General features: G+C 38.4%; 2 protein-coding genes and 1 long non-coding RNA gene across 7 annotated transcripts; 2 read left to right on the forward strand and 1 right to left on the reverse strand.

Moving 5' to 3' along the window:
- Positions 1–148: 148 nt before the first annotated feature.
- Positions 149–5,820, reverse strand: c20h2orf81 (chromosome 20 C2orf81 homolog). Of its 4 annotated transcripts, none has more exons than XM_039692167.2 (4): positions 5,591–5,820; positions 3,282–3,546; positions 1,347–1,556; positions 149–881 (listed from the first exon to the last, which is right to left on the reverse strand). In XM_039692167.2, exons 1-3 carry the CDS (start codon positions 5,818–5,820, stop codon positions 1,365–1,367), a joined length of 687 nt encoding a protein of 228 aa, XP_039548101.2. In that variant the 3' UTR covers positions 149–881; positions 1,347–1,364. The 4 variants fall into 4 exon arrangements, with proteins under 4 accessions (XP_039548101.2, XP_039548100.2, XP_039548099.2 ...); XM_039692166.2 differs by having other exon boundaries at positions 3,282–3,570; XM_039692165.2 differs by lacking the exon at positions 5,591–5,820 and adding an exon at positions 4,733–5,169.
- On the forward strand, positions 5,267–23,415 carry LOC120493508 (uncharacterized). Of its 2 annotated transcripts, none has more exons than XM_039692157.2 (11): positions 5,267–5,413; positions 11,483–11,654; positions 12,822–14,288; positions 14,366–14,505; positions 19,088–19,292; positions 19,381–19,485; positions 19,587–19,780; positions 19,870–20,011; positions 21,544–22,167; positions 22,278–22,398; positions 22,843–23,415. In XM_039692157.2, exons 1-10 carry the CDS (start codon positions 5,399–5,401, stop codon positions 22,367–22,369), a joined length of 3,156 nt encoding a protein of 1,051 aa, XP_039548091.2. In that variant the 5' UTR covers positions 5,267–5,398; the 3' UTR covers positions 22,370–22,398; positions 22,843–23,415. The 2 variants fall into 2 exon arrangements, with proteins under 2 accessions (XP_039548091.2, XP_039548092.2); XM_039692158.2 differs by having other exon boundaries at positions 22,278–22,355; positions 22,843–23,410.
- LOC120493510 (uncharacterized) lies at positions 6,001–8,666 on the forward strand. The gene is made up of 2 exons (XR_016146001.1): positions 6,001–6,139; positions 6,646–8,666. It is a non-coding gene; the product is annotated as an uncharacterized LOC120493510 (long non-coding RNA).
- Positions 23,416–24,532: the final 1,117 nt, after the last annotated feature.

Here is a 24,532-nt window from a genome sequence, read left to right on the forward strand (position 1 = left end):
TCTGCGACTCTCACAGATTTTGGTTTGTTTATTTTTGGATGAAACTTTTCTAGCATTTAGGCCTGAGTGATAATATAGAATCAAGATGAATATTTGTAACATCTGTGTGAGTCTATCAGCAGCATAAAGAGGAGTTTCAGTGAGGATGTTGTCTTTTCCTATACACATCACTTTAATTAGTTAACATGAATGACTTTAATCGCTGTAAAGAAAAAGCGGTTATGTTTTACCAACCCAATGTTTCCATTTCCAAGAACGCTCAGTCCCCACAGGCCTTTACTGGCATGAATATTCATGAGCTTACCGCATAGCCAACTGATGTGCTTGTTTTGGACAAGCACAAACCGGCTCCATCTAGAACCAGCCAGTCTGTGTCATTGTGTCATCATCAGGTATAAAATGATCATCCTGCTAATGATCATGAGGTTGTTTTTCACAGCTAGACAAATGTACAGTTTGTAATTGAGAAGTTTCCAAGCTGTCCATTTAAAAACACATGTGGTCGTGTTGCCATGTGTGGACTGTTTATGGTTTTGCAGCGACATCTTGTGGTTAAAATGATGAATAGACGTGGATAAAGCTGAGTAAAAGGTGTGGTTGAAATGTCTTTACGATCTTGTTACTGCTGGGTCCAAAACTAAAAATTAACTTTGTCTGTCAATTGTGTTACTTGTCCACTTTAAACTCAGCCATGAACTGAGAAATCAAATTTTCCTTGAGGTTTTGACATATCATGTCATCTCATCGTGTTATAAGAATATCCTGAATGTTTCGTAATTGAAAATGTCCTTGTTAGTCCAAAATCAGCTTTTATTGTCACCAGGCCCAGCGAACGACTCATCCTGGACTGTGCCTCTTTATAAAGTAGTAAATGGCCGTCTCTGCGGAAAAAAAGATCAACTTAGTGTTAGTGTTAGTGGGATGAAAAAGAGAGAAGAGCAATGTCTCTTGGACCTTGAAACGTTTGGTGTTCAGTAAAGTCCATTATATGGAGAAAAATCCTGGAATGTTTTCATCAAAAATCTTAACACATGGACATCTTGGATGACATGGGGGTGAGTAAATTATCAGCAAAAGTTTTTTTTTTTTTTTTTTAAGTGAACTACTCCTTTAAAGATTCCAAACTGTTGCATGGTAGTGTGTGAATATATGTAATTAATTATTGCATATTATTATACATAGCCTAAATAAATATTTACAAAGGGCAATGTGTGAGTAGGATTTTGTGTCAGATGCAACAAACATCTGTCTAGTCCATTAGCCTTTTCAATTCAGGCTGTTTTGAGTGGCATATATACCTAATAGATTATTTTCACCACCCAAACCCCCAAAACCCCACACTTTACCTGCAGTAAAGCACTGTGCTATTGCTGAGCAGAATGCAACACCGGCACACATCCCTCAGCCCAAGCATCAATAGCACAAGGCTGAGGTTCTGAGTCCTCTTGCCAAAAGGGTTCATGTTCTGGATCGTCCCCCTCATCTCTCATCAGGAAAAGACATTCTATCGTCTCAACCAGGTTATTTTGCGCCCACCAAACCGAGAAGGGTATCAACTGGAGGGTAGGAAGTTTGTGTATTAGATAAATTAATGCATTCTTTTCCATTGCAAGTAAGCTATTCATATACAGTAAGCATACAGACTTTAATCAGGGTGACATATTGAACTTTATGCATCTTTAAAATGGCATGCACAGTTTAAAGGTCCTAGATGTAAGTTTCAAAACTCAGCTTTCAAAGCTGTTTTATGGAATTATGTTTATTGAGAGATATGTTTTTCACCAGCTGAACAATTAGTAGGTTGTTAAATAACACTATAATCCATTGAACAAACTGTAGTTTAATTCTTCACAGCATCGGATCCATTATTTTTTTATAAAACAGTTTAAAAACAGTAACAGTTTTTGTAACACAAGTCAATGCAAAACAAAATCCAAATCAGTAAATAAAAGTATAGAGTATATAAGAATATATAAGACTCAAAAAATAATAAAATAATAATATGATGCTTACCTGGTTTATTATAGTAATAATAAAAATGTAATAATAAAAACTTTAACTGATTTTATTGTATCTTGCGAAGACAAAATTAGTCTTTTATTTGGTTTAACTTGATGCACTAAAATAAAACTGAATGGAAACTAGTCTATGGACATATTACATGCAATTAAAAAAAATAATTAAAAAAAAACTATTTAAGATATGAATAAAAACTGTGATAATATATCATTGATACTAAAACAGAAATACTTGACTGAATGATCACATATTTTACACTCTATACGTTGTGTTTAACATGCATAACCTATCCTAAAACAGCCAAAACTATAGCATACAAGTATATGAAATTAATGTTTCCAAAGCAGATCCTATAAAAAAAATGAACTAGGAAGGTTGTGCACTTTACATAATATATGTATATATAGTTTACTTATAATAATTGTGTTATTTTACTTTAAATGTTTTTTTTTTCTATTAAGGTCTATGCAATTTTGTCTCAACTTAACTGTACAAAATCCTAATGTGCTGTCTAAACACAAACCATTTATGTTAAGTAAAAAAATAAGTACATCAAGAGGGTGGCAGTATAGTGCGAGACAACTGCCATTTTGCCCGAACTTAATTTTATTTGTGTTCACTCTGCTTAAATATATGTACAACTTCAGTTTACTTAAACCGTTTGTGTTGGATTACATGATTGATTTGTGTTGCATTAACTGAAGCTTTTAGTTCCCAGCATGCTTTGCATATGGTTGAATTAAGAGAGAATAAATGTTAAAATTAAGTTATATTTTATGTTGTTTTTTTTTTTTTTTTGAGAAATTTAGAAAAGGGGAAGACTTGATAGTGTGCAATAGTGTTTAATGTTAAATTACATTGGAATTATCTGAACCATTTAAATTACAGTGGGTTACCATTGTGGAGAAGAGTGGAGCATTGTGTTTGCCTGTCGACTGATTTCATTATTTTTATTGGATGAAGGAGCATGTAAATCTTAGAATTCAAGATGCTTTTGATTAAATGTCACTGAATCAAATGAAATATAAATGGATGAATGAATATAATAAAATGCCTTTGAAACATGTCAGGAAGCCATTAAAAAAAATTTGCATTGAGGCTACTTAAAATGGGTAATTTAAAATTACTTAATTCCATTATGTTGAAGTTACATGAACAAATTATGTTTGCTTAACGTAATCCAGTTATGTGAAACCTGTTGACAAAAAAGAATTAATAAAAGCCAACATATAATTTATGCCATTAAGTAACTTTCAGCTTACCTGTCTTTTTAAATACACATGATAACATCGGTCCATCAGTCTGTCCATTAGTTCCGCTATGATGTCCACCACCACCTCCTCCCCCTCCTCCTTGTTGAGCATGCTGGTCCAGGTGGACTCGGTTAGGAGTCCCGGCACAATGTCCACGGCTTCGACGGGCTGGACCGAGTGTGGTGGTGGAGGAGCAGCATTAACTGAGCCAGAATCGATGCGGCTTTTATCGGCCCGAGATTTGGCGGCAGAGCGACGCATGGTCTTCACTTCTCTGGCAAAAATAAACGAATAATAACTGGGGACAGAAGGAGAACAACAGGACACCAAAAATGTCACAATGGTTGTCACGATCACCAGCTGGAGTGCCCTTAAGAGCCACCAGGGGGCTCTCCATCACAGACTATTGTCATTCCCTCACAAACTAACTACATTTCCCAGAACTCATCGCCTGGACTCATCATGCCTGATTGCTGACTGTGGTTATTCATTATTACCTTGTTAAGCACAGCCTATATAAACCCTGTTCATTCAGCCATTCTTTGCAAAGTAATGTTTATGTCTATACTGCATTTCTAAACGTGCCATTGTTTATCTGTTACCTGGTTTTGACCCTGTGTTCCTGCCCTAGTATATGTTGGGATTGATTGCCTTTGTTTTGACCTTTGCCTGTTTTTGGTCTTTGATTGAGTACCTATATTTAGTATATTTAATACATTTGTTTAAATTAAATGCAATTAGTTGAACTTGCTTTTTGACTTAAGTGAACTTCATTGTCTTTAAAGTTAAAAGGTTAACCTTTAAGGTTAAAGTGTACTCTCACATGACTCACATCTACTGAATAAAATATAGGCAACTTTAACTTATACCATGGTCTGTCTGAATACTTGATTCTAATTGGCTGGAAGGTGTGTGTTAAAACCTGGTCAAAACTGCTTTTGGGTTATTTGCCTCTATGGCGTGAATAATTTTTTTTTTTTTTTTAAATGCACATGTGTGACTGTTAGATTGATCAGTGAATGCACACCTCCCTTATAATTTCTATTTAAATTTAAATGCCATGTATTTAATGTGTAATTACACATTTGTAATAATTAAGTTGCAATTTAGGCTATTTAATATCAAATAAACACATACAGTTAAAATTATAATTAAGAAATGTACATGTGCTTCAGTATGACTATATTAGTCAACAACATCAAAATGATTTTGCATGTAAAGTTGGGCATGCTTGAATGAAAAACAGTGCACTTTTTAAAAGTGTATTTAAGATAAGAAACAGTATTGAAAGTGTACTCTGCACATGCAATAAGCAGCACACTTCTTTTTCAACAAGGGACACATCTAAAGTTATACAATTGAATGAATGACGAACATTTTTCAAACATTTTCACCACTAACCACTCGACACACAATAAAGAAGACGTACTAAGAATCATTTAAAAAACCTTAGCAGCTACCTGTTTATCTCGTGTAGATCCTGGTTGCCAAGCAGCCAGGCCAGAGCATAGATGTCGACCAAAAAAAAAAAGGCTAGATATATCGCCCACGCTGCAATGGAAGTCGACGTCTGCACCTGGCGGCCATCTTGTCACAGGCAGCTCGCTCACTCGTAACATGTTTTAACGGTGCATGTACTTTTTAAATAACCATAACTTGCTCGATTTTCTACCGATTTTCATACGCTTTGGTTTGTTATAAACGTCAGAGATGCAGAGATGACACTGCATTCTTATGAATAATAATAAGTGTATAAATAAATAATCATCCAGAATGATAGCCACGTAAATAAAGTTTGGAAGAAACCAACCCGTTTGTAAATCCGTCAAGATTTCAACAAAATAAGAGTATTTGTGTTCATGCTGATCACTCATCTCACACAGGCTCTGATCTTGCATCAGCTTGCCTGTGACAAGATGGCCGCCGGTGATGACAATAGAAACTCCGCCGTAAAACCTCTAGCCTTTACTGTGGATATCTATGGGCCAGAGCCTTTGACGATGACGACACGACACCGGAAACGACGACGAGAAGCTGCAGCCATATGTCTCAGCAATTTCAGAACAACAGGACTAGGCCAGCGGTCTCCGGGCAGAGTTTTACAACCGAGCTAATATTACAGACATATGGAGGGGTGCACGGTAAGTCAGTTTTTTTTGTGTAATGTTTTATTTGTTTCGACATTATCGCTTAACACTAGCAGTTTTGGTGCACGCTCGGCTTCCGCTTGAAAATGCGGTCTGGTGTCTGCAGTGCCATGTTGACGTGAACGCGACCAGTGGAAAAGTACGGAAGTAAATCCATCTCGGTTAACTTACATTTTACTTGTATCGTTACAAACTCGCTGCCGCAATTCCTGAAGTAAAATGTATTCTTTAAAGCGTCTTGACTCCGAGTTACGGTTCTGCACGGACGGACTCTCTCTCTCTCTCTCTCTCTCTCTCTCTCTCTCTCTCTCTCTCTCTGTGTGTGTGCGTGTGTGTGTGTGAAGTTCTGCAAATACAAAAAGTAAATAAATAAAACGTGAACTTTGAATCTTCTTTTCCATGACGCGTCATCAACCCGGAAGTCGGTCATTTTGGAGGCACTCCGCATCACAACAAAGCACAGGCACTGAAGTAACGTTATATCCAGAACGTCGGCAAGGAAAATGGTTAATTATTGCCGTGTTTCGGGTTGTACCAATAGGACAGACCGAGAAAAACATTTGAACTATTATCGACTTCCAAAAGTTATTAAAAACCAGGGAGAGGAATGCCAGAAGTTATCAGAGGAAAGGAGGCGCTTGTGGTTGGCAAAGCTCAACCAAGATCTACGAGGGAAAAATCTGGACAACATCCGGATTTGTTCGGCACATTTCTTATCAGGTATTGTGAAATTTTGATTGCAGCAATTTTCTGGTGTAAGGATAATAATAGTTTTAATAGTAAAACTAGGGTGACCAAACGTCCTGTCGTCATGTCCTGTTGTCCTGTCCTGGTTTTGTTTGTTTGTTTGTTTGTTTTATTACAGACATTATTCATATCCTTATTTCATGCATTATTTTTTAAACCTATCATAATAAAACATGCTGAGTAACCTTAGAGACATAGCCAAATGTGTTGAAATTAATAAGCCATCTTTGAGTAAACTGATTATCATTTGAGAATCTCATTGCCGGGCTGAGTGTCCTGGTTTTCGGATCAAAATATGCCCCCCCCCCCCCCCCCTTAGTAAAACCAATTATTTATTTTATTGTTTTTACTGTGTGATTATTTACTGTAAAGCACTTTGGTAGGACACTGGCTATTTTAAATTTGCTATAGAAATAAAGCTGACATTGACATAATAAAATTCATAGCTAAAATGTGCTGTATTTCTCATTATATTCCAGGTAAAAAGTCTGACCTTTACAAAAAGGATGACCCAGATTGGGTGCCATCTGTTGGAATGTCAGGTCAGCAAGGAGGTCCACTTCAGTCAACCAAAGAAACACTACAAGCGGCACGCTACAAGCGTCGCATAAATCGAACCCAGAAGAGACTGAAGGTTGAAGCTCCTGCTGCTGCTGTTAAGACTGAGGATGACCCCACCACAAGTGATTATGTCAGCGATAATTTTTGCTGCACAGGGACTCAAACTGAATTGACTGGTGATGTCATTGAGGCTATGACCGCTGAACTTCAAAGTCGTAGAATTGAAAACATTCAGTTTAGCTATAATGTAGCAAATGTGTCCACTTCCTATGACCAAAGTGCCTTTGTTTTTAAGGATGAAAAGGTTCCATTTTTCACAGGCCTACCCACATTCAGGGATGCAAACAGTGCGCTTTTAGGCGCCTCCCACTTTTTTCACGTTAGTTTGGGTGACGTATGTGAATCGTGCAGATCCGAAGAGTTTTTTTCAAGGGTTTCGCCGACAGTAAAACTGGAATGCCTCCACCAAACAAGTAAATAGGAAATAAGCAAATTAGACCTCTGCGTGCCAAAACAGCAGTATGCGCGCAAGCGTGAACTACTAGTGTTTCTTCTGGTTGCGTCTCTGACGCGTTGCTTGCGAGCTACCAGTAGCTCGTGGCCTGATGGCCGAGGTAGCTCTTCAAGGGGCCGTACACATATCATGTCTTCTGCTCTCTCAAGTTCGTTATTTCAAATGTAGGCACGGGGCAAGCGCTCTCATAATTGAAGCGACGCGCTGATTTTTTTCAGGCTCAGCGTGTTGAAAACAACTCAACTTTTCAGAATGCCACAAGCGCACCGCAGTTCATGAGACAAGAACCAACCAATCAGCTTCACCCTTTCCTTAACAACACTGAAAGCTCAGTCAACATGAAGGATGGAGGTGCACCTACGGGTGTTTTTCTCTTCTCCGTAAATAAATCTTGTAGCAGAGCTACAGCAAGTGTTTTTTTGGTGGTTGAAATCTTATTAGCTACTAGGCTAAAACTTTGTCGTTGTGGAGAGTGCAGTGCATGGTTGCATTGCAACGACAGAAGCCACGGTAAAATCAGACCGAATTGTACTATTAATGATAGGCTAACAGATAAGCTAACAGTATAAATGTCAAAGTAATTTATCTTTTTTTGGCTCATTCTTTTTATAAAAAATGATTTAATGGCTGAAATATCTGAGGTTTATCTTTTTATAAAATCTTTTTTTTTTTTGTCAACTTTATTTGAATTTCTTTTTACTATTTGTGCCTATAGAGGTGGGCGGGGATGGCAGGGTTTGGTGGCAATGTAAATATCTGGATATTTGCCACGGTGCGAGGGCTTTGATTACCGCTCTCTTTTTTGACCATACATGTGTTTGCATCCCTGTACATACCAGATACTGTTAGTTCTCTTCACGTTCCTCAGTCCCCACCTCCTTGTGAGGAAGTCACTTGAGCATTTAGGCTTAACGTTTCCACAACCTTCCTGTCATATGCATTTAACGTGTCAATAGCGACTGCTTAAAGGATTGTCATTGATGTCATGTTTATTCGCATGAAGCCATCAAATGGCCAGAAAGAGATCAATTGCAAAAAAAAAAAAAAAAAAAAGCCAATGCAATTCAGAAAACATTTTGGGAAAAAATGTGCTGTTATTGACTCTTTTGGGGTTTTCATTTTTCATAGAATGTCAATCTAGTTTTATAGCCAGAGCAGAAACGTCAGGACTCATGTTGGCTGTGTGATTGGTTGTGTATGCCAGAAATATACTATTTTGGGGGGGATATTGCCAATTGTTTTCTTGATGTGCAAAGATAGTGATGGGTATTGTACCATAGATAATATTGGACTTGTCTGTTGTGCTATGGTGAACTTTTGTCCATCAGTAGTTGATTTTGACTTTGCCAAAAAAATATAAATGAATCCATGTCTGGACTTGTCTATATAGCCTAAAATTATCAATAAATGATTGTTAATTACGGTCATTAAATCATTGTTATTGTTTTGTTGTGGACGACACACATCATATCATCAGAACACAGATTTATTAAAGATTTATTAAAGGGAAAAAAAACACTTATCAGAACACTTATAAACTATACGCTACTATATACACTCACCGGCCACTTTATTAGGTACCCCATGTTAGTAATGGGTTGGACCCCCTTTTGCCTTCAGAACTGCCTCAATTCTTCGTGGCATAGATTCAACAAGGTGCTGGAAGCATTCCTCAGGGAGTTTGGTCCATATTGACATGATGGCATCACACAGTTGCCGCAGATTTGTCGGCTGCACATCCATGATGCGAATCTCCCGTTCCACCACATCCCAAAGATGCTCTATTGGATTGAGATCTGGTGACTGTGGAGGCCATTTGAGTACAGCGAACTCATTGTCATGTTCAAGAAACCAGTCTGAGATGATTCCAGCTTTATGACATGGCGCATTATCCTGCTGAAAGTAGCCATCAGAAGTTGTGTACATTGTGGTCATAAAGGGATGGACATGGTCAGCAACAATACTCAGGTAGGCTGTGGCGTTGCAACGATGCTCAATTGGTACCAAGGGGCCCAAAGAGTGGCAAGAAAATATTCCCCACACCATGACACCACCACCACCAGCCTGAACCGTTGATACAAGGCAGGATGGATCCATGCTTTCATGTTGTAGACGCCAAATTCTGACCCTACCATCCGAATGTCGCAGCAGAAATCGAGACTCATCAGACCAGGCAACTTTTTTCCAATCTTCTATTGTCCAATTTCGATGAGCTTGTGCAAATTGTAGCCTCAGTTTCCTGTTCTTAGCTGAAAGGAGTGGCACCCGGTGTGGTCTTCTGCTGCTGTAGCCCATCTGCCTCAAAGTTCGACGTACTGTGCGTTCAGAGATTCTCTTCTGCCCACCTTGGTTGTAACGGGTGGTTATTTGAGTCACTGTTGCCCTTCTATCAGCTCGAACCAGTCTGGCCATTCTCCTCTGACCTCTGGCATCAACAAGGCATTTCCGCCCACAGAACTGCCGCTCACTGGATGTTTTTTCTTTTTCGGACCATTCTCTGTAAACCCTAGAGATGGTTGTGCGTGAAAATCCCTCCAACAATCATGCCACGTTCAAAGTCACTCAAATCACCTTTCTTCCCCATACTGATGCTCGGTTTGAACTGCAGGAGATTGTCTTGACCATGTCTACATGCCTAAATGCACTGAGTTGCCGCCATGTGATTGGCTGCTTAGAAATTGAGTGTTAACGAGCAGTTGGACAGGTGTACCTAATAAAGTGGCCGGTGAGTGTACATTATAATACAGTGTCTGCAGACCTGACAAAAACGTCTTCAGGATAAGAGTCCAACTTTAATTGAAAGTTTAGCATATTGTCTCATATGTGCAGGAGGGCCAGCCTATCATATTTTATCTGGCCAAAGACATAATCCACACGAAAACATAACACTAACAAACATATCGACAGACAGAGCAGCACTATGTCGCCATACGACGGCGCCATCTTTTTAGACAAGAAACACAAGACAAATGAAACTTTTTAGACAAAAGACAAAAAAAAAACATATATAAGACTCTAAGAATAACAAAATAGTTTCTCACCACTTATTTAAAAAAAATAGTAATAATTATAACGGGTAGGGCTAGGCTTATCTGCATCACTGATTGGTAGGCATGAGCTTGAGCCTACTCTTTGTTCATTCTAATAGTGTGGTGGTTGTTTTGTTTGTTTGTTTTTTGTTGTTTTTTTGTGGTGCAGATTGGACATGTGCATATATATGATAGAATAAAATAATAATTCTATAGCAATAACATCATCATAAGGTTAAGGTTAGGTTGATTAAAGATGTTATTGCATTACTTTGGCCTTCACAACACAACGGTTGCTGATAATTTGGTACTGCACCTCCCTCACCCATCCACACCATCTGGTTATAAGCCTCCAAACCTTTGTAGGCTTTAAGGTCTTTTGCTGTGTATGGGCTAGGTGAGAAAACTAGGTAGTTGACTATATTGGGATATGCAACTCCAAGAAGAATCACTGGGTTGTCATGGATCCAACAAGGAGGAGCTAACTCCTAGGGATCTGCACCGCCAATAAATCGTAATTTCTCGAAATATCATGCTTTTCTTGTGGCCCAAGTCCTTCCCTATATGCCTTTGTATCTTGGATGCGTTTTGATGAGCTTTTCTGTTGTTTAGACATGGCTACATTCACTTAAAGTGTTCAAAGTGCACAATACTCCATTGTACTCCATTCAGTTGTTTATATCGAGTGCCTCCATAATGGCCGCGCATCCAGGTTAACGCTCAAAACGTGACGTCAGTGAAAACCTTCTATAGGCCTAATGTTACCTATGTCTGGTGTAACAGACCTTTTTTAAAGAGTCAGTTCACCCAAAAAAATTACGTTATGTCATTATTTACTCAACCTCATTCCATTCCAAACCTATTTGTTTGTTCTGAGAAAATCTGAGAGTTTTTTTTTTTTTTGTCCCTCCATTCAAAAGTCCATTCCTCCAAAAATTTCATATAGAGATTGTAAAAGTCGCTTTTACAATGTCTTTTTTTTTTTGTGTCAAAATTTTGGTTACAATCGTTTCAATGATGGAACAGAAAAATTATGCATTTGCATTTCGAAAATTAATGAAAGTCTAATGGGTTTGCTACGTCAATTGCTAAGTAAATAGACAAAATAAAAAATTTTGGGTGGACAATCCATTTATTTTGCAATCTGTGTAGTGTCTGGTTAAATAAATATGTAGTCTTCTTAACTGTGTTTTTTTTTTAATTCCTTTGCAGAGACATATTTCAATTCAACAAGGTCATACATTCCCTCAGTTGGAGAGATGCACAAAATGCTGCAACCGTTTTCATTGTCCCTTTTGTATGGTCAGTGTATTTAAGCCCTGCAGACTGGACAAGCTCAAATTACATCTGAAAATCCACTCTAAAAAAGCAGTTGTCCATGGAGGTATATTGCGTATAGTGTACATATATCGTATATTGTGTAGTAGTATGTGTTGCATGTGTACACAGATGAGATAAAACATTATGACTACCTGCCTAATATGCTGTTTGTCCTCCATGTGGTGCTAAACACAGTGCCAACCCATCAAGGCATGGACTCTACAAAATCACTGAAGGTGTCCTGTTCTGTACTATCCAAAGCATAATTAGCAGATCATTCAAGTCCTGTATGTTGCATGGATCACACAGATGCTTGATTGGATTGTTAGCTGGAGAATTTGGAGGTCAGGTCAACACCTTGAACTCTTCATCACGTTCCTCAAACCATTCCTGAACAGTGTGTCAGGGTGTATTATCCTTCTGAAACAGGCCACTTCCACCAGGGAACACCTGTGCCACGAAGGGCTGTACCTGGTCTGCAACAATGTTTAACTAAGTGGCACTTATGATTGGCCGGACCCAGGGTTGTCCAGAACCTCACAGTCCCTCCACCGGCTTGTCATCATCCCACAGTACATCGTGGTGCTATCATTTCCCCAGTTAAACTGTGCACACGACTGTCCACGAGATATAAAAGAAAACAAGACTCATCATACAATGCATCATTCTTCCACTGCTCCAAGGTCCAGATCCAACACTCGCATGCCCATTGTAGGTGCTTTCAATGGTCAACATAGGCATCTGATTGGTCTCAGCTCTATCTATACACAGAAAGCATTGTTAAAATTGTGTGTGACTTGTGTCTCAGGAGACCTTCTGTTGGCTTGGACCAGACGGGATAGCATTTGTTGCCATCGTTCATCGATGGGCCTTGGGCACCCAACACCCTGTTGCCGGTTTGTCCCTCCTCAGACCCCTATTGGGAAATTCTCACCACTGCTGAGTGGGATCAACCCACAAGCCTTGCCATTTCAGAGATACTCTGACCCATCACCTTGCTATAACAATTTGGCACTTGTCAAAGTCAACTGCATCCAACACATTGATTATTAGAACTGATTGTTTGCTTAATATCTAATCTCCCCAGATCTTAGTAAGTGGCCTTTTTAGGAGATGATCACATACAATACGCCTGTGACTGGTCATAATGTTTTGGCTCATCAGTGTATACATGTAGCATAAATATTTGTAACTCAATATTTTCCTAATATACATATATCTTCTTTTTTAGGCTTCAATTTTCACAGGTGCGGACTGGGCTGCAGACCAACCCTACATTTCCACTGTATATACTGTCCAACAACAATTATAAGGAAATCTGATTTTGAAAACCATTTAATAGTCTGTAAACAGAAGCTAGAAAAATCAGCCAGAAAAATGATGTCAAGCACCAGTACGGCAGTGACCGCTCCTTCAATCATAAACACACCGTCAATCATCAATACAACTGGGGCCGTTCCTGCATTCATGCACACTTACACACTGCCAACCACCAGTACAGACGTTACTGATTTGGGGATCAAATATGGACCGTTAACCACCAGTACAGACGTGACCGCTTTAGGGATCAAAGATGGACCCTCAACCACTAGTACAGACGTGACCGCTTTAGGGATCAAAGATGGACCCTCAACCCCCACTATAGACATGACTGCTTTGAGGATGAAAGATGGATCATCACCCACCAGTACAGGCAAAATTCGTGTGCGGCCTGTTATTAAAAAGAAATGCCCAGTGTGTAGTATCCTCGTCAATAAAACCAATCTACAAAAACATATAGAACGGAAACACTCGGATCAGTCAGAATTGGACATTGGTGACACATTCCAGCTTACAAGCGAGTGTATAGACGAAACAAATGGGATATTTACAGTTCTTAAAATTCTAAAAGGCCACAGCGTCCCGCTTCACGTACAATACAAGACAATGGGGGAAAACCACAGAATTCTCTGCGAATCGAACGAGTGCCAGGTTAACATAGATATCGCGCAGAGGAGTGGGATCACATCATACCAGTGCGTGCATATCAGTGCAGCGAGCTTTTGCAAGTCTTTGGCTGAACCGGTCTCGCTCGAGGAAGAGGTTTTAACGGCGATAGTGAGAGGAAAATTGTTCAGCGAGAAAAAGAAGAAAGAGTGCCTTGCTCTGCAACAGCTCGCCAATAGTAGCAGCGTACCACTTTCCGTTCACACCTCGATCGGCGCCTCAAAAACAAAAATGTTTATTTCGGTTTTTGAGCCCAGTGTGTCCTCGTATAGTCGTTTGGGCCGTGTCATGGTTGTTTATAACACTCAATTTAACACGTGGCACTGTCCTTGTACCAAAGTGCGACGCTCATGTCTACACAAGTATGTTGCCAAATGGCACCTTTTTCAAACGCACCGTGAGCTATTGAGTACTAATGGATCACCACACAACACGCCACATTCAGAAGACGAAGGCATCACAGACGACATTCATGTGTATCCCCCGAAGGGTCTGGGGCTGGAGTATATGGTGAATTACATTCTTCAGATCAAAAAGATTCCTGCTGTTCTTCCAGAAGATATGCACATTCCATCGGCACGCAAGGATTACCCACGAAATCTTTGTCCGAATGAAACTTTATGTCAGGGATGTCCAGGCGAAGTCCCTCTCAGTGATCCTATGCTAATTACACAGAACGCCAAAATACTGACCAATTGGTGCATTATTGAAGGTATGATATGTTGCCCTTATGCTTGTGCTCTATTCAGCTACATTGTCCTGTAATGTAATATTTGTTTTAATTGCTAGATGTTGCCACCTTCTGTAAGCAGTGCCCGCATTGCGGGATGTTTTATCGCTACCAAGAGTGGAAAGACGGCCTCCATAACTTCAATGATCACATCATCCTTGACATACCTTTGTGCTTAACCTTCAGGAACCTTCTACAGGTACTGTTTTTCTACAGACTCAGTGATATGTTTTTTTTTTGGTTGTTTTTTGTCTTATCTATTAATTTATTCAAAAATATTAGGGATGCACCGATACCGGTATCTGGTATCGGCCTCGATACCACATTTTCTAAAGTACTCGTACTCGTTAAAAGTCCCCCGATACCGGGGACCGATACCATGTTCTGAGAAATGGGTTAATCACAGCCGCCGAGTGCCCACCCCCAGGCTCCGGCTGCAGCTCAGAGCGGGGAGATGGGGAGACATGTCAGCCGTGTGGAACAGTGATGCGCGGGTCAATGTATAAACAACCCGCACACTACCAACGTTTTCAACTACCCGCCCGCTACTCGGGCCGCAAAAAAAGTAAGAAAATTTTGTACCCGACCCTCTTCCTGACCGTATTTTTTAAAAGTAGTACATGCTCATCGTAGCGTCATTGGGCCATAAACGTGTAACAACACAGCATCGCAAGAAGACGTAGCCTACATATAACAAAGGCAGCACTTTGGTCATCATCTTTCATTATTTCGGTAAATGTCTCCCACACTTACTCTTTCTATTTGTGTATTTGCGGAGCTTCCACTCCCCAGTCTTCACCTTTTCTCTTGCCGCCTCCATCTCTCTGCAGACTAGTGATCATAGACATGGCCGGTTCGTGAACGAATCGGTTCTTTTTAATGAACCGGTCGAACCAGTACGCTAAATCGAACTGAATCATTCGCAACAGTTCACGTCTTGCGTCAGTGCTGATCCACAAGTTACTAAAGTTACTCACTTTCAGACATGCCTGACAGTCCACCCGAGTTGAAATAAACCAATATCCCGAATTATATCTTACTCCAGTAACTCTAACAGTTCACTGAACTGAGACATGTTGTTGCCACAGCTGAGAGAAGTGATGAGCACGAGCAGCTGATACTGCGCATCCGCGTAGTAACGAACGCACAGGTACAGCGGTTCTCGGATCACACCAGTACAGAACTGAGAACTGTTTAGACTGAGCTTGTGTGTCATTTTCGTGCCAGTTATTCAGCCAATAAATAAATTCGGCCTATATATTGCATAGAAAATTCTATCTAGTACTATATAAATACAAAGGTTTAATCGGCATCTTTTTCCAAAAGACCTGACCGACCGCGACCCGAATATCATTAAAAATATTTTTGGATGACCCATAACTGCGGGTAACCGGCGCAGGCACCCGCTCATTTTGGATCAACCCGTGCATGTGGAACAATTTCAAAGTGAATGGCTTTGGGTTAGGAGAATAAGTTTACTTGTAGTCGCCAAGTTACTTATAGTCAGTTGAATGTCTGTTGGGGGACCAAATAAATAAAGTGTTATCGGATATTAAGCTGATCGTACTAATACTCTAGTCTACTAATACTCTAATGACAGTTAGTTGACATGTAATTGAAAAGTTACTTATAGTTAGTAAAGTGGACTATCGAAATAAAGTGTTACCCAAGTAATTTAATCAAGGACCTAAAAGTAAAAACCCATATATAAAAATATTTAAATCATGTTTTTTAAAAAAAAATTTATTAAGTACTCGGTATCGGTATCGGCGAGTACTGAAGTGCAAGTACTCGTACTCATTTTCCAAAAAAGTGGTATCGGTGCATCCCTAAAAAATATAGTCATAAATGTCTTGGTGGAACAATTGTTCTTCTATCATAGAAGGAAATTCTTAAAAATGAATCATTATTAAAGGGTTAGTTCACCCAAAAATGTCATTAATTACTCACCCCCATGCTGTACCAACCCCGTAAGATTAAATTTGAGAGCTGGATCACTCCTCCATAGACTTCCTAAGGGACTAGCACGTAATACGGTGGCGGTAATACTCCTAAGCGGCGAGCAGCCGGTAACAAGAAGTAGTCGAAGAAGAACGTCCTCGTCTCAGTTCTCGCGCATGCGTTCTGGAAATCTCTTAAATTCTCGTCTCAAGGCCCATAAGGAAGTAATGGAATAGTCGAATAAAGTCGTTATTTATGGTTTTTTTTCGCACAAAAAGTTTTCTCGTCGCTTAATAAACTTATAATTGAGCCGCTGTAGGCACATGGAATATTTAAACATTTTCTTTAATGACTTTATGGACCGTCAAGTGCTAGTCCCTTAGGAAGTTTATGTAGGACTGATCCAGCTCTCAGATTTAATCAAAAATATCTTCATTTGGTCTTCCAGGGTTGGTACAGCATGGGGGTGAGTAATTAATGACTTATGCCGAGTTCAGACTGCATGATTTTAGCCACGATTTTGGCTCGCCGACAGGTTTTGAGAATGCCCGAAATCACAGGCAAATCGGCGCTCGTTCACGCGAGTGACAATCACGCAGTGTGAATGAACAAAGACGCGAACTGAGAGAATCACCGACGAGTCGCCGACGCCCGTGTGATATTTGGCATGCTAAATATCTGGACCTGTCGGCGATTCAAAATCCTGCTGTGTGAAAAGTGTTTTGACTGAAAACTACATCGGCGATCACCGGCAGCCAGTGAGAGAGCAAGATACAGAGCAGCAGGGAGTTCGGGGAGGAGTTATAGATCACATATCAACATGATATGGCATTGTTTCAACAAAAAAAGCTTCTTCTCGGTCTATTTGGACACAATAAATGGAAGAAAAATTAGTAGAAATTTGGCAGGAGCACTCGTGTCTGTTTCACCAGCTGTACCACAACCGGGTCGAAAAAAAAAGTCTCACGTGAGAACTCCGGTCTTGCACGTGTGGTGTCGCGCGTTGTTTCCTTTTCATATCTCACGCGTGTTTGTTGTGAAATGTAGTTTGCGTGCAGCGTGCTAGACAGAGTCTGTCGGCGATTTTTCTAAAGTCATGCAGTGTGAAACCTTCTGTCGCCGATCCATCGTCCAGTGTGAACACAGCAGCGACTGAATGCTGGCCAAGATAGTCATGCAGTGTGAAAAGAGCAGCGACCTGACTACTTTGAAAATCGTGCAGTCTGAAAGAGCCATTAGTGTTCATTTTTGGGTGAACTAACCCTTTAAGTAGTTTGGCATAATATTTCATTATAATTTTTTAAAAATAGTATATAAAAACTGGTTGATTTTTGAACCTTTTTTCCATCCAATTTAAAGTCATATGGATAATATATGAGTAGAAAAAGGCAACTTAAAGTTATGGTACACCTAAAAATTCACCTATTCTGTCATTAATTACTCCCATCATGTTGTTCCACACCCGTATGAGTTTTGTTCATCTTCGCAAAACGAATGAAGATCTTTTTGATGAAATTTGAGAAATTTCTGTACTCTCCATAGTCAGCAACGCATCTGACACTTTAAATGTCATAATGTCAAAAATGTCACAAAGTGATCATAAAACGAATCCATATGAATTGAGCGGTTTAGTCCAAATTTAGTCCAAATGATCCTTTTATATGACGAACAGATTTAATTTAGTATCTACTATGAACAATACCTTTAAGTGTACTTGAAGTCAAGTCAAGTCACCTTCATTTATAAAGTGCTTTTAACAGAATGGATTATTTCAAGGCAACTTTACAGTTATAATAGAAAGTAAATAGTAAAGTTAGTTTTGAATGATTCACTTCTGTTGCGAAGTTCCCTGATGAATATTTCAAAGAATTCTTTAAATCATTATGATTATTCTTTTGTCATGCTTTAAAGAAGTACACATATTTTGTTGTGTTGACTATCATACAGCAGTACCTAATTATAATTTAACTGCAGAGTGTCATTTAATATTACACGTCATCAATATATAGAGAATATATTTTAATAGCAAATGTATTTAACTATATTTCAAGACAGATACAGTTGCATTTAATAAAATTTTAACTATAATACATTTACATTTAATTGTAATGCAAGTATCTGAAAAATACATTCATTATTTTCGTTTTAAGAACTATACAAAAGTATGCTAAAGTGCACTTCTTTTTCACAAGGGATACAAAGAGTATGCCACTTAGATGAATGTGTTTAAAGGAGTAGTTCTCTTTAAAAAAAATAAAAATTGCTGATAATTTACTCACCCCCATGTCATCCAAGATATCCATGTTATTCTTTCTTCAGTCGAAAAGAAATTAAGATTTTTGATGAAAACATTCCAGGATTTTTCTCCATATAATGGACTTTACTGGGCACCAAACGGTTCAAGGTCCAAAAGACAGTTCAAAGGGCTTTAAACAATCACAGAACAGAGCAAGGCGAGCATTTGTGCTTATAAAACTTGAACCTTTTTTTTTAAATGGCCGATCGTTTCGCTTGATAAGACCCTTATTCATCATCTGGAGTCGTTTAAAGCCCTTTGAACAGTTTGCAGTTTGCACTGAAACTGTCTTTTGCACCTTGAACCGTTTGGTCCCCAGTAAAGTGCATTATATGGAGAAAAATCCTGGAATGTTTTCCTCAAAAACCTTAGTTTCTTTTCGACTGAAGAAAGAAAGACATGGACATCTTGGATGACATGTGGGTGAGTAAATTATCAGCAAAAGTTTTTTAAAAGTGAACTACTCCTTCAAGTATGCTATTTATAACATTCAAATGTTGAAAGAGTTTGAAACTTTCTTCTTTTTTGTTGTACTTTTTCTTAGGTTCATACTTCAGTGAGCAGAGCAGTTGAATATTTACAGCTCATGACAGGTGTGGAGTTTCCACCTCCAGACACAATTCTGCATGCATATTTACAGTTTGAAGCCCTCACAGATCATGAATACAAGTATTCATGCCCCTCCTGTGGCGATCATCCCCCGGTGGTGATCTTGGGTGTGCACAAACCGAGCACTTCTCACTTATCAGGTAGTAAAATGACAATGTTCTTCATCTTTGATACTTTTTTTGGACATGTGGTTTTTGTCATTGTGAAATACTCCTGTTATGCTTTCAGAAAATGACATTAAAGAACCACCTGAGAATTTTAAAGGGGAGGTCAATCTGGAAAAGTTCTGGGAGGCACTATCCAAAGAGATCATCTGTCAAGGACTTGTTGAAAGTACATACTCGTACATACTCATACAGTGCTTATTACACTATATTGTGAACTATTGAAAAGAATGCGTCTTAGGATTTATGTTTTCCCCCCTGTTGTTTTAGATGGTGGACACAATCCATTTGTAGTTCCAACAAATTATCACTTTTGGGCTCCATGGATAGGCAAGAACACACGGCAGTCGGACACTGTGCTGAACACAGAGTTTGAGAAAGTTCGTGCTTCAAAGTCTGCGTCAGAGGTTTTAGAAATGGCAGTTACAGAGGATAGTATCAGTGAAGAACTTTTCAAACAGAAGGTTTGCTTTACGAGTGGAACAACACTTTTAGTGATTTTTTAATTAATAAATACAAATGAACATTTTTGAAATAATATTCTTTTTGATAGGATGATGTTGTTAGAGGTTTATGCAACGAATGTGGTGTGGACTCCACTGGATCTCGCAGTGATCTCCTTCTTAGATTGGCCGGTGAAATGAAATCCAGGAAAACATGTGAAAAAATCTATTCGAAAATCTGGAGTTGCTCTGGTGAGATTAGTGTTTACTCTACTGTTTTAACTGCATTCCAGTAAATTTATGATATTGTGGTATTATATGGCTGATGAGCCCGTTCTCATCCCAAAGCGCCATATAAGACGCTTTTGCAAAAGCGTAAATATCCAACGCACATGGCACCCTTTAACGTGAAATGAGACGCAGATATATTTGGGCAGAAGGCGCCCCCTAGTGGTCTAACCCTTACCCTACACCATACCTAAACTTAACCATTAACCGAAGCGTCTCATTAGACGTTAAAGGGTGCCATGTGCGTTGGATATTTACGCTTTTGCAAAAATATTTACGCTTTGGGATGAGAACGCGTTGGGCTGATATATGAAAATGAAAATATATATATATATATATATAAACTGCCTCTAATTTTTTTTTTTTAAATTCAACAGGAAATTATATCATAGAGAGGATCCCTGCAGACCCCAATTTGAACTAAAATAATATAATAATATAATATATATAATATAATGTAATAATATTTTAAAGATAAAGCAAAGTTGGTTTTAAAAAATACTTCCCCATAAAATATTTATGAATTAATAATTAAAATAATAAAAATGAATTATTAATCTTAATTAAAAATAATTAATAAAAAATAATAATTAAAAATGAATCACATTTGTAAAAATACATTTTACCTTGAAAAATATACACTACTGTTTAAAGATCATAAATGCAACAAAATACGGTAATATTGTGAAATAATATCGCATTTTTTAAGAACTGTTTTCTATTTCAATACATTTTAAAATGTAATTGATTACTGTGATCAAAGCTGTATTTTCAACATAATTTCTCTAGACTTCAGTGTCACATGATCCTTTACATATTAATCTAATATGATTTAAAGTTCAATAAATATTTATTACCATCAACAATGTCGAAAGCAGTTTCTGCTTAATATTTTTGTGCATTCCAGAATTCTTTGATGAATGGAAAGAAAAGTCTTTTTTTAACATTATAAAAGTCTACTGTCTCTTTTGAACAATGTAATGCAAGTTTCTTTTAAAAAAAGTAGTGTATTTTATATATATATATATATATTATTAATAAAGGATATTGATTTACATATGTAAAAGTTTTTTCTTTTCTTTTTTCAATTTGTCTCAAACCCTCATTTTATTATTAAACGTTACTTTCTAAAGTCATATTGTCACAGTCTTCGTCTTCCCCTGTTTGTCCCGTCATCTGCACCACGCTTCCCCGGCTCCTTTTGTCTCCTCTCCTGATCTCACTCCCTCATCAGCCACCTGTTCCTCGTCTGTTCATCATCATTTTCACCTGTTTGCACTCCAATTAGCCTTATTCCTCTGTGTATTTAGTTCAGTCCAGTTTGACTCAGTTTTTTCGGTCAATGTTGAATGTTACGCTGTGAAACCCTGTCCTCCTGCCTGTCTTTTGAATTAAATGTCTCTTTATCGAGATTCTGAACTCAGCCTGTTCTTCTGCCTGCACCCGCACCGTGACACATATATTTTCCCCCTTCTGTTTTTCTGTCCATGTTTTAGGAGGCTGGGGAGTCATCATGTGCCCATGTGGAATTGTCTACAGTCTAAAATGCAATCTCCGAGCTGCGAGCCCTCGAGACTTTGCCGATTTGCTGTTATCATGGCAACATATGCCGAATGTCATGATTTATGACTTTGCGCAGAGTCTTGCTACGCACACCAATCTAAGGGCCCCGGAAAAGCTTCCCATATCTCCTTTTGAAGGACTCTTGGTGGAGCCAACTCAAGCACACATAGAACTTGCCAAACGTGCACGGCTGAGCGTATCCCTGCCTTGGCTGAGTGAAAAATTAGAAATGACAGATCCTCACGGACACCCTTCGACCGGTTCGTCTGATCATTACGTGCTTCATGAAAGCAACTCAGAAGACGGCACGGATGTCCTGAGAAAACTCGCGCTCGTGCCTCAGCTGGCCGGCAAAGTGAATAGTGAAGTTGCAGGGCAACTATTTGCTAAACTGAAGAACAATAACTACTTCATGTCTTTGTCATCAGCGCATGTGTTTCTAATGAGGAACATCGTTCACCACTATAATGAAAACAAGGCCAACAGAGCGAGCACCAGATTAAGAAAGAGTTCTGGATCCAACTTGCTGACTGATGCGCATGGACAAGCTGTGCTGGGTAAATTTGTGTTGATGTAAATTATATTAAACAACATCAGCAAATGTGGTGGAAAGACATTGATAAATAAATACATTCTTGTAACTTCAGATTTGTTTGTGTTGAAATAGAAAATCCAGGAGGATCCAGAAACACGGACAATGTGACTGAAGACTCAATCCTGCAATCTCTGATGGACCTGAGCGGCAGTACGTGTTTTTAGAGTCAGGTTATCGCAAAGGCCTTTTACAGGTTATGTGGGATATTTGAATGATTGTCCTAATGTTTTGTGACATTAAACACCTGGAAATAGGTGGAAATAGGCTCATTTTACAACTCCCCTAGAGCTAAACAGCTGGGTTTTACCGTTTTCGAATCCATTCAGCCGAAATTCTGATATTTAAAAGAATATCAGTAACTAGAGAGTTTCTGGTCTCATTGACTTCCATAGTAATTTTTTTTTCCCTACAATGGTAGTCAATGGGACCAGAAACTGTCTGGTTACTGATATTCTTCTAAATATCAGAAAATCAGCTGAATGGGTTCGAAAACGGTAAAACCCAGCTATCTGGGGGAGTTGTAAAATGAGCTTATTTCCAAAAATAGTGGAGTATCTCTTTAATAGCACATGTGTTTCATATGAATGTAAAAAATAACCATATTCATGTGTTTGTACTGTTCTTTTCTGTCTTGAAGCTTGACTGGGCCTTCAGCACAGACGACCCGTTGGAGTTGGAAACAATTGTAAAATCCTTTTACTTGACCTTCTTAATGAGCAGGTTGAGATTAAATGATAATGAGTGAGTTAGTTGTGGTGAAAACTAAATGACAGGGAAACCTTTATTATGATTATTGCATTTTTTCCCATAAATTGAATGATTTGAATTTACCACTAGGCTAACAACTACATTTAAAGACAGCGTTGTGATTTCTGGATACTGGATGTTATGTATGTTTGTTTGTTTGTTTTGTTTTCATAATTATTATAATGTAGCATTGCTGTCTGAAAATTGTTTATTTTTTCGCAAATCGATTATTATTTTAAATTCGAAACATTTTTTTTATATTTCTGCAGGACTGTTGATAGAGTTCAAATATGTTATTTGAGTATTTCAGTTGTGATGTTTAATTTCTTTTAGTTTTACTTAAAGCGATATCAATGTGGATGCCATATCTGATTAGGATTCGTTATTGAATGTTTATTTCATGTTATATATGATTAAACATTCATGACTACAAATGGTTACACTTTGCGTCTTTAAGTACTGTTTGCATCATCACAAACAAGAAAGGAATTATATTATCTCAGTTAAATATTTTAGAGGTAAACTCGGCACATATCAAATTTAATAAAGCATTGAGGTTGATTTTTTTTTGTGTGTAATATTTTGGTTATAGTTACGTTTTTGGGGTAATGACATTTTGATTTGATTTACACAAATGTAGATTCGTTTTAGTTGCTGCAAGTTTTGTGGCATTTAAAAATGATTACAAAACTTTATTTTAACCCTCAAAGAAGCTGAAATGCCTTAACTCTATATCACTTGAAATGTATATTTGATAACCCCGTTAAATTGAATCTAATTTACTATCATTTTCTTTTATATGTCTTAATATTTGTTATTTATATAAATCTTTATTTTTTTTGTTACACTTTATTTTTAAGTGTTTATGTTACACTCCAATTATACATTTACGTTCTGAGTAATATTAGCCTAATTAACTACATGTACTTCTGTTGGGTTAATTGCATGTAATTATGCATAAAACTAATTTTTAATCTCTCTCTCTCTCTCTCTCTCTCTCTCTCTCTCTCTCTCTCTCTCTCTCTCTCTCTCTCTCTCTCTCTCTCTAACAAAGAAAAATATTGAACATTATATACATGTGTGTAGGTCTTAGGCTGTGAGTGAGTGTGTGTTTAGTGTATGTTTGCTGGTTTCTGGTCATCCCTCAGGATGTGGCAGGATGCTACAAATTTTGCAGCTATATTTGAGCATTTGGCTTCTTCGCCAAGAATGAAACAAAGTTTTTGGGTCGGATTACAGGTGTTAAATTGGGGAAATATATTATTAATTTTGGGGTAATAGTGGTCTCTAATGTGTTCATATTTTGGGCATTCTGTGAGGAAGTGCAGCTCGGTCTCCGTCACTCCCAGGGTGCAGTGCGGGCAGAGTCTGTCCTCACGGGAGAGCCAGGTCTGTCTGCGCCGGCCCGTCTCGATGGCCAGGCTGTGCTCGCTGAGTCTGTACATCGTCAGGGTTTTCCTGAGTCTCACATCACTCACTGTGCTCAGGTAGTTTGCAACGGTGTACTCTCGATTTAGTGCCGAATAACATTCCAGTTTGTGTTGGTTTTTAATGGTGTTTGTCCAATGGGTGATATACTT

Source organism: Pimephales promelas, chromosome 13, assembly GCF_988280905.1.
Source record: "Pimephales promelas chromosome 13, fPimPro1.hap1.1, whole genome shotgun sequence".
NCBI classification, from domain to species: Eukaryota; Metazoa; Chordata; class Actinopteri; order Cypriniformes; family Leuciscidae; genus Pimephales; species Pimephales promelas.

Excerpts from the sequence above, each read along its gene's own strand:
- LOC120493508 (XM_039692157.2), top strand. Across the intron at positions 19,486-19,586 it reads CTGTCAAGGACTTGTTGAAA|ATGGTGGACACAATCCATTT; the intron begins GTACATACTCGT and ends CTGTTGTTTTAG. Across the intron at positions 19,781-19,869 it reads AAGAACTTTTCAAACAGAAG|GATGATGTTGTTAGAGGTTT; the intron begins GTTTGCTTTACG and ends TCTTTTTGATAG.
- c20h2orf81 (XM_039692166.2), bottom strand. The coding sequence starts at position 5,820 with ATGGAAAAGAAGATTCAAAGTTCACGTTTTATTTATTTACTTTTTGTA. Across the intron at positions 3,571-5,590 it reads TGTAACGATACAAGTAAAAT|TTATTATTCGTTTATTTTTG; the intron begins GTAAGTTAACCG and ends TTCTGTCCCCAG. Across the intron at positions 1,557-3,281 it reads ATGTGTATTTAAAAAGACAG|TTGATACCCTTCTCGGTTTG; the intron begins GTAAGCTGAAAG and ends CCTACCCTCCAG.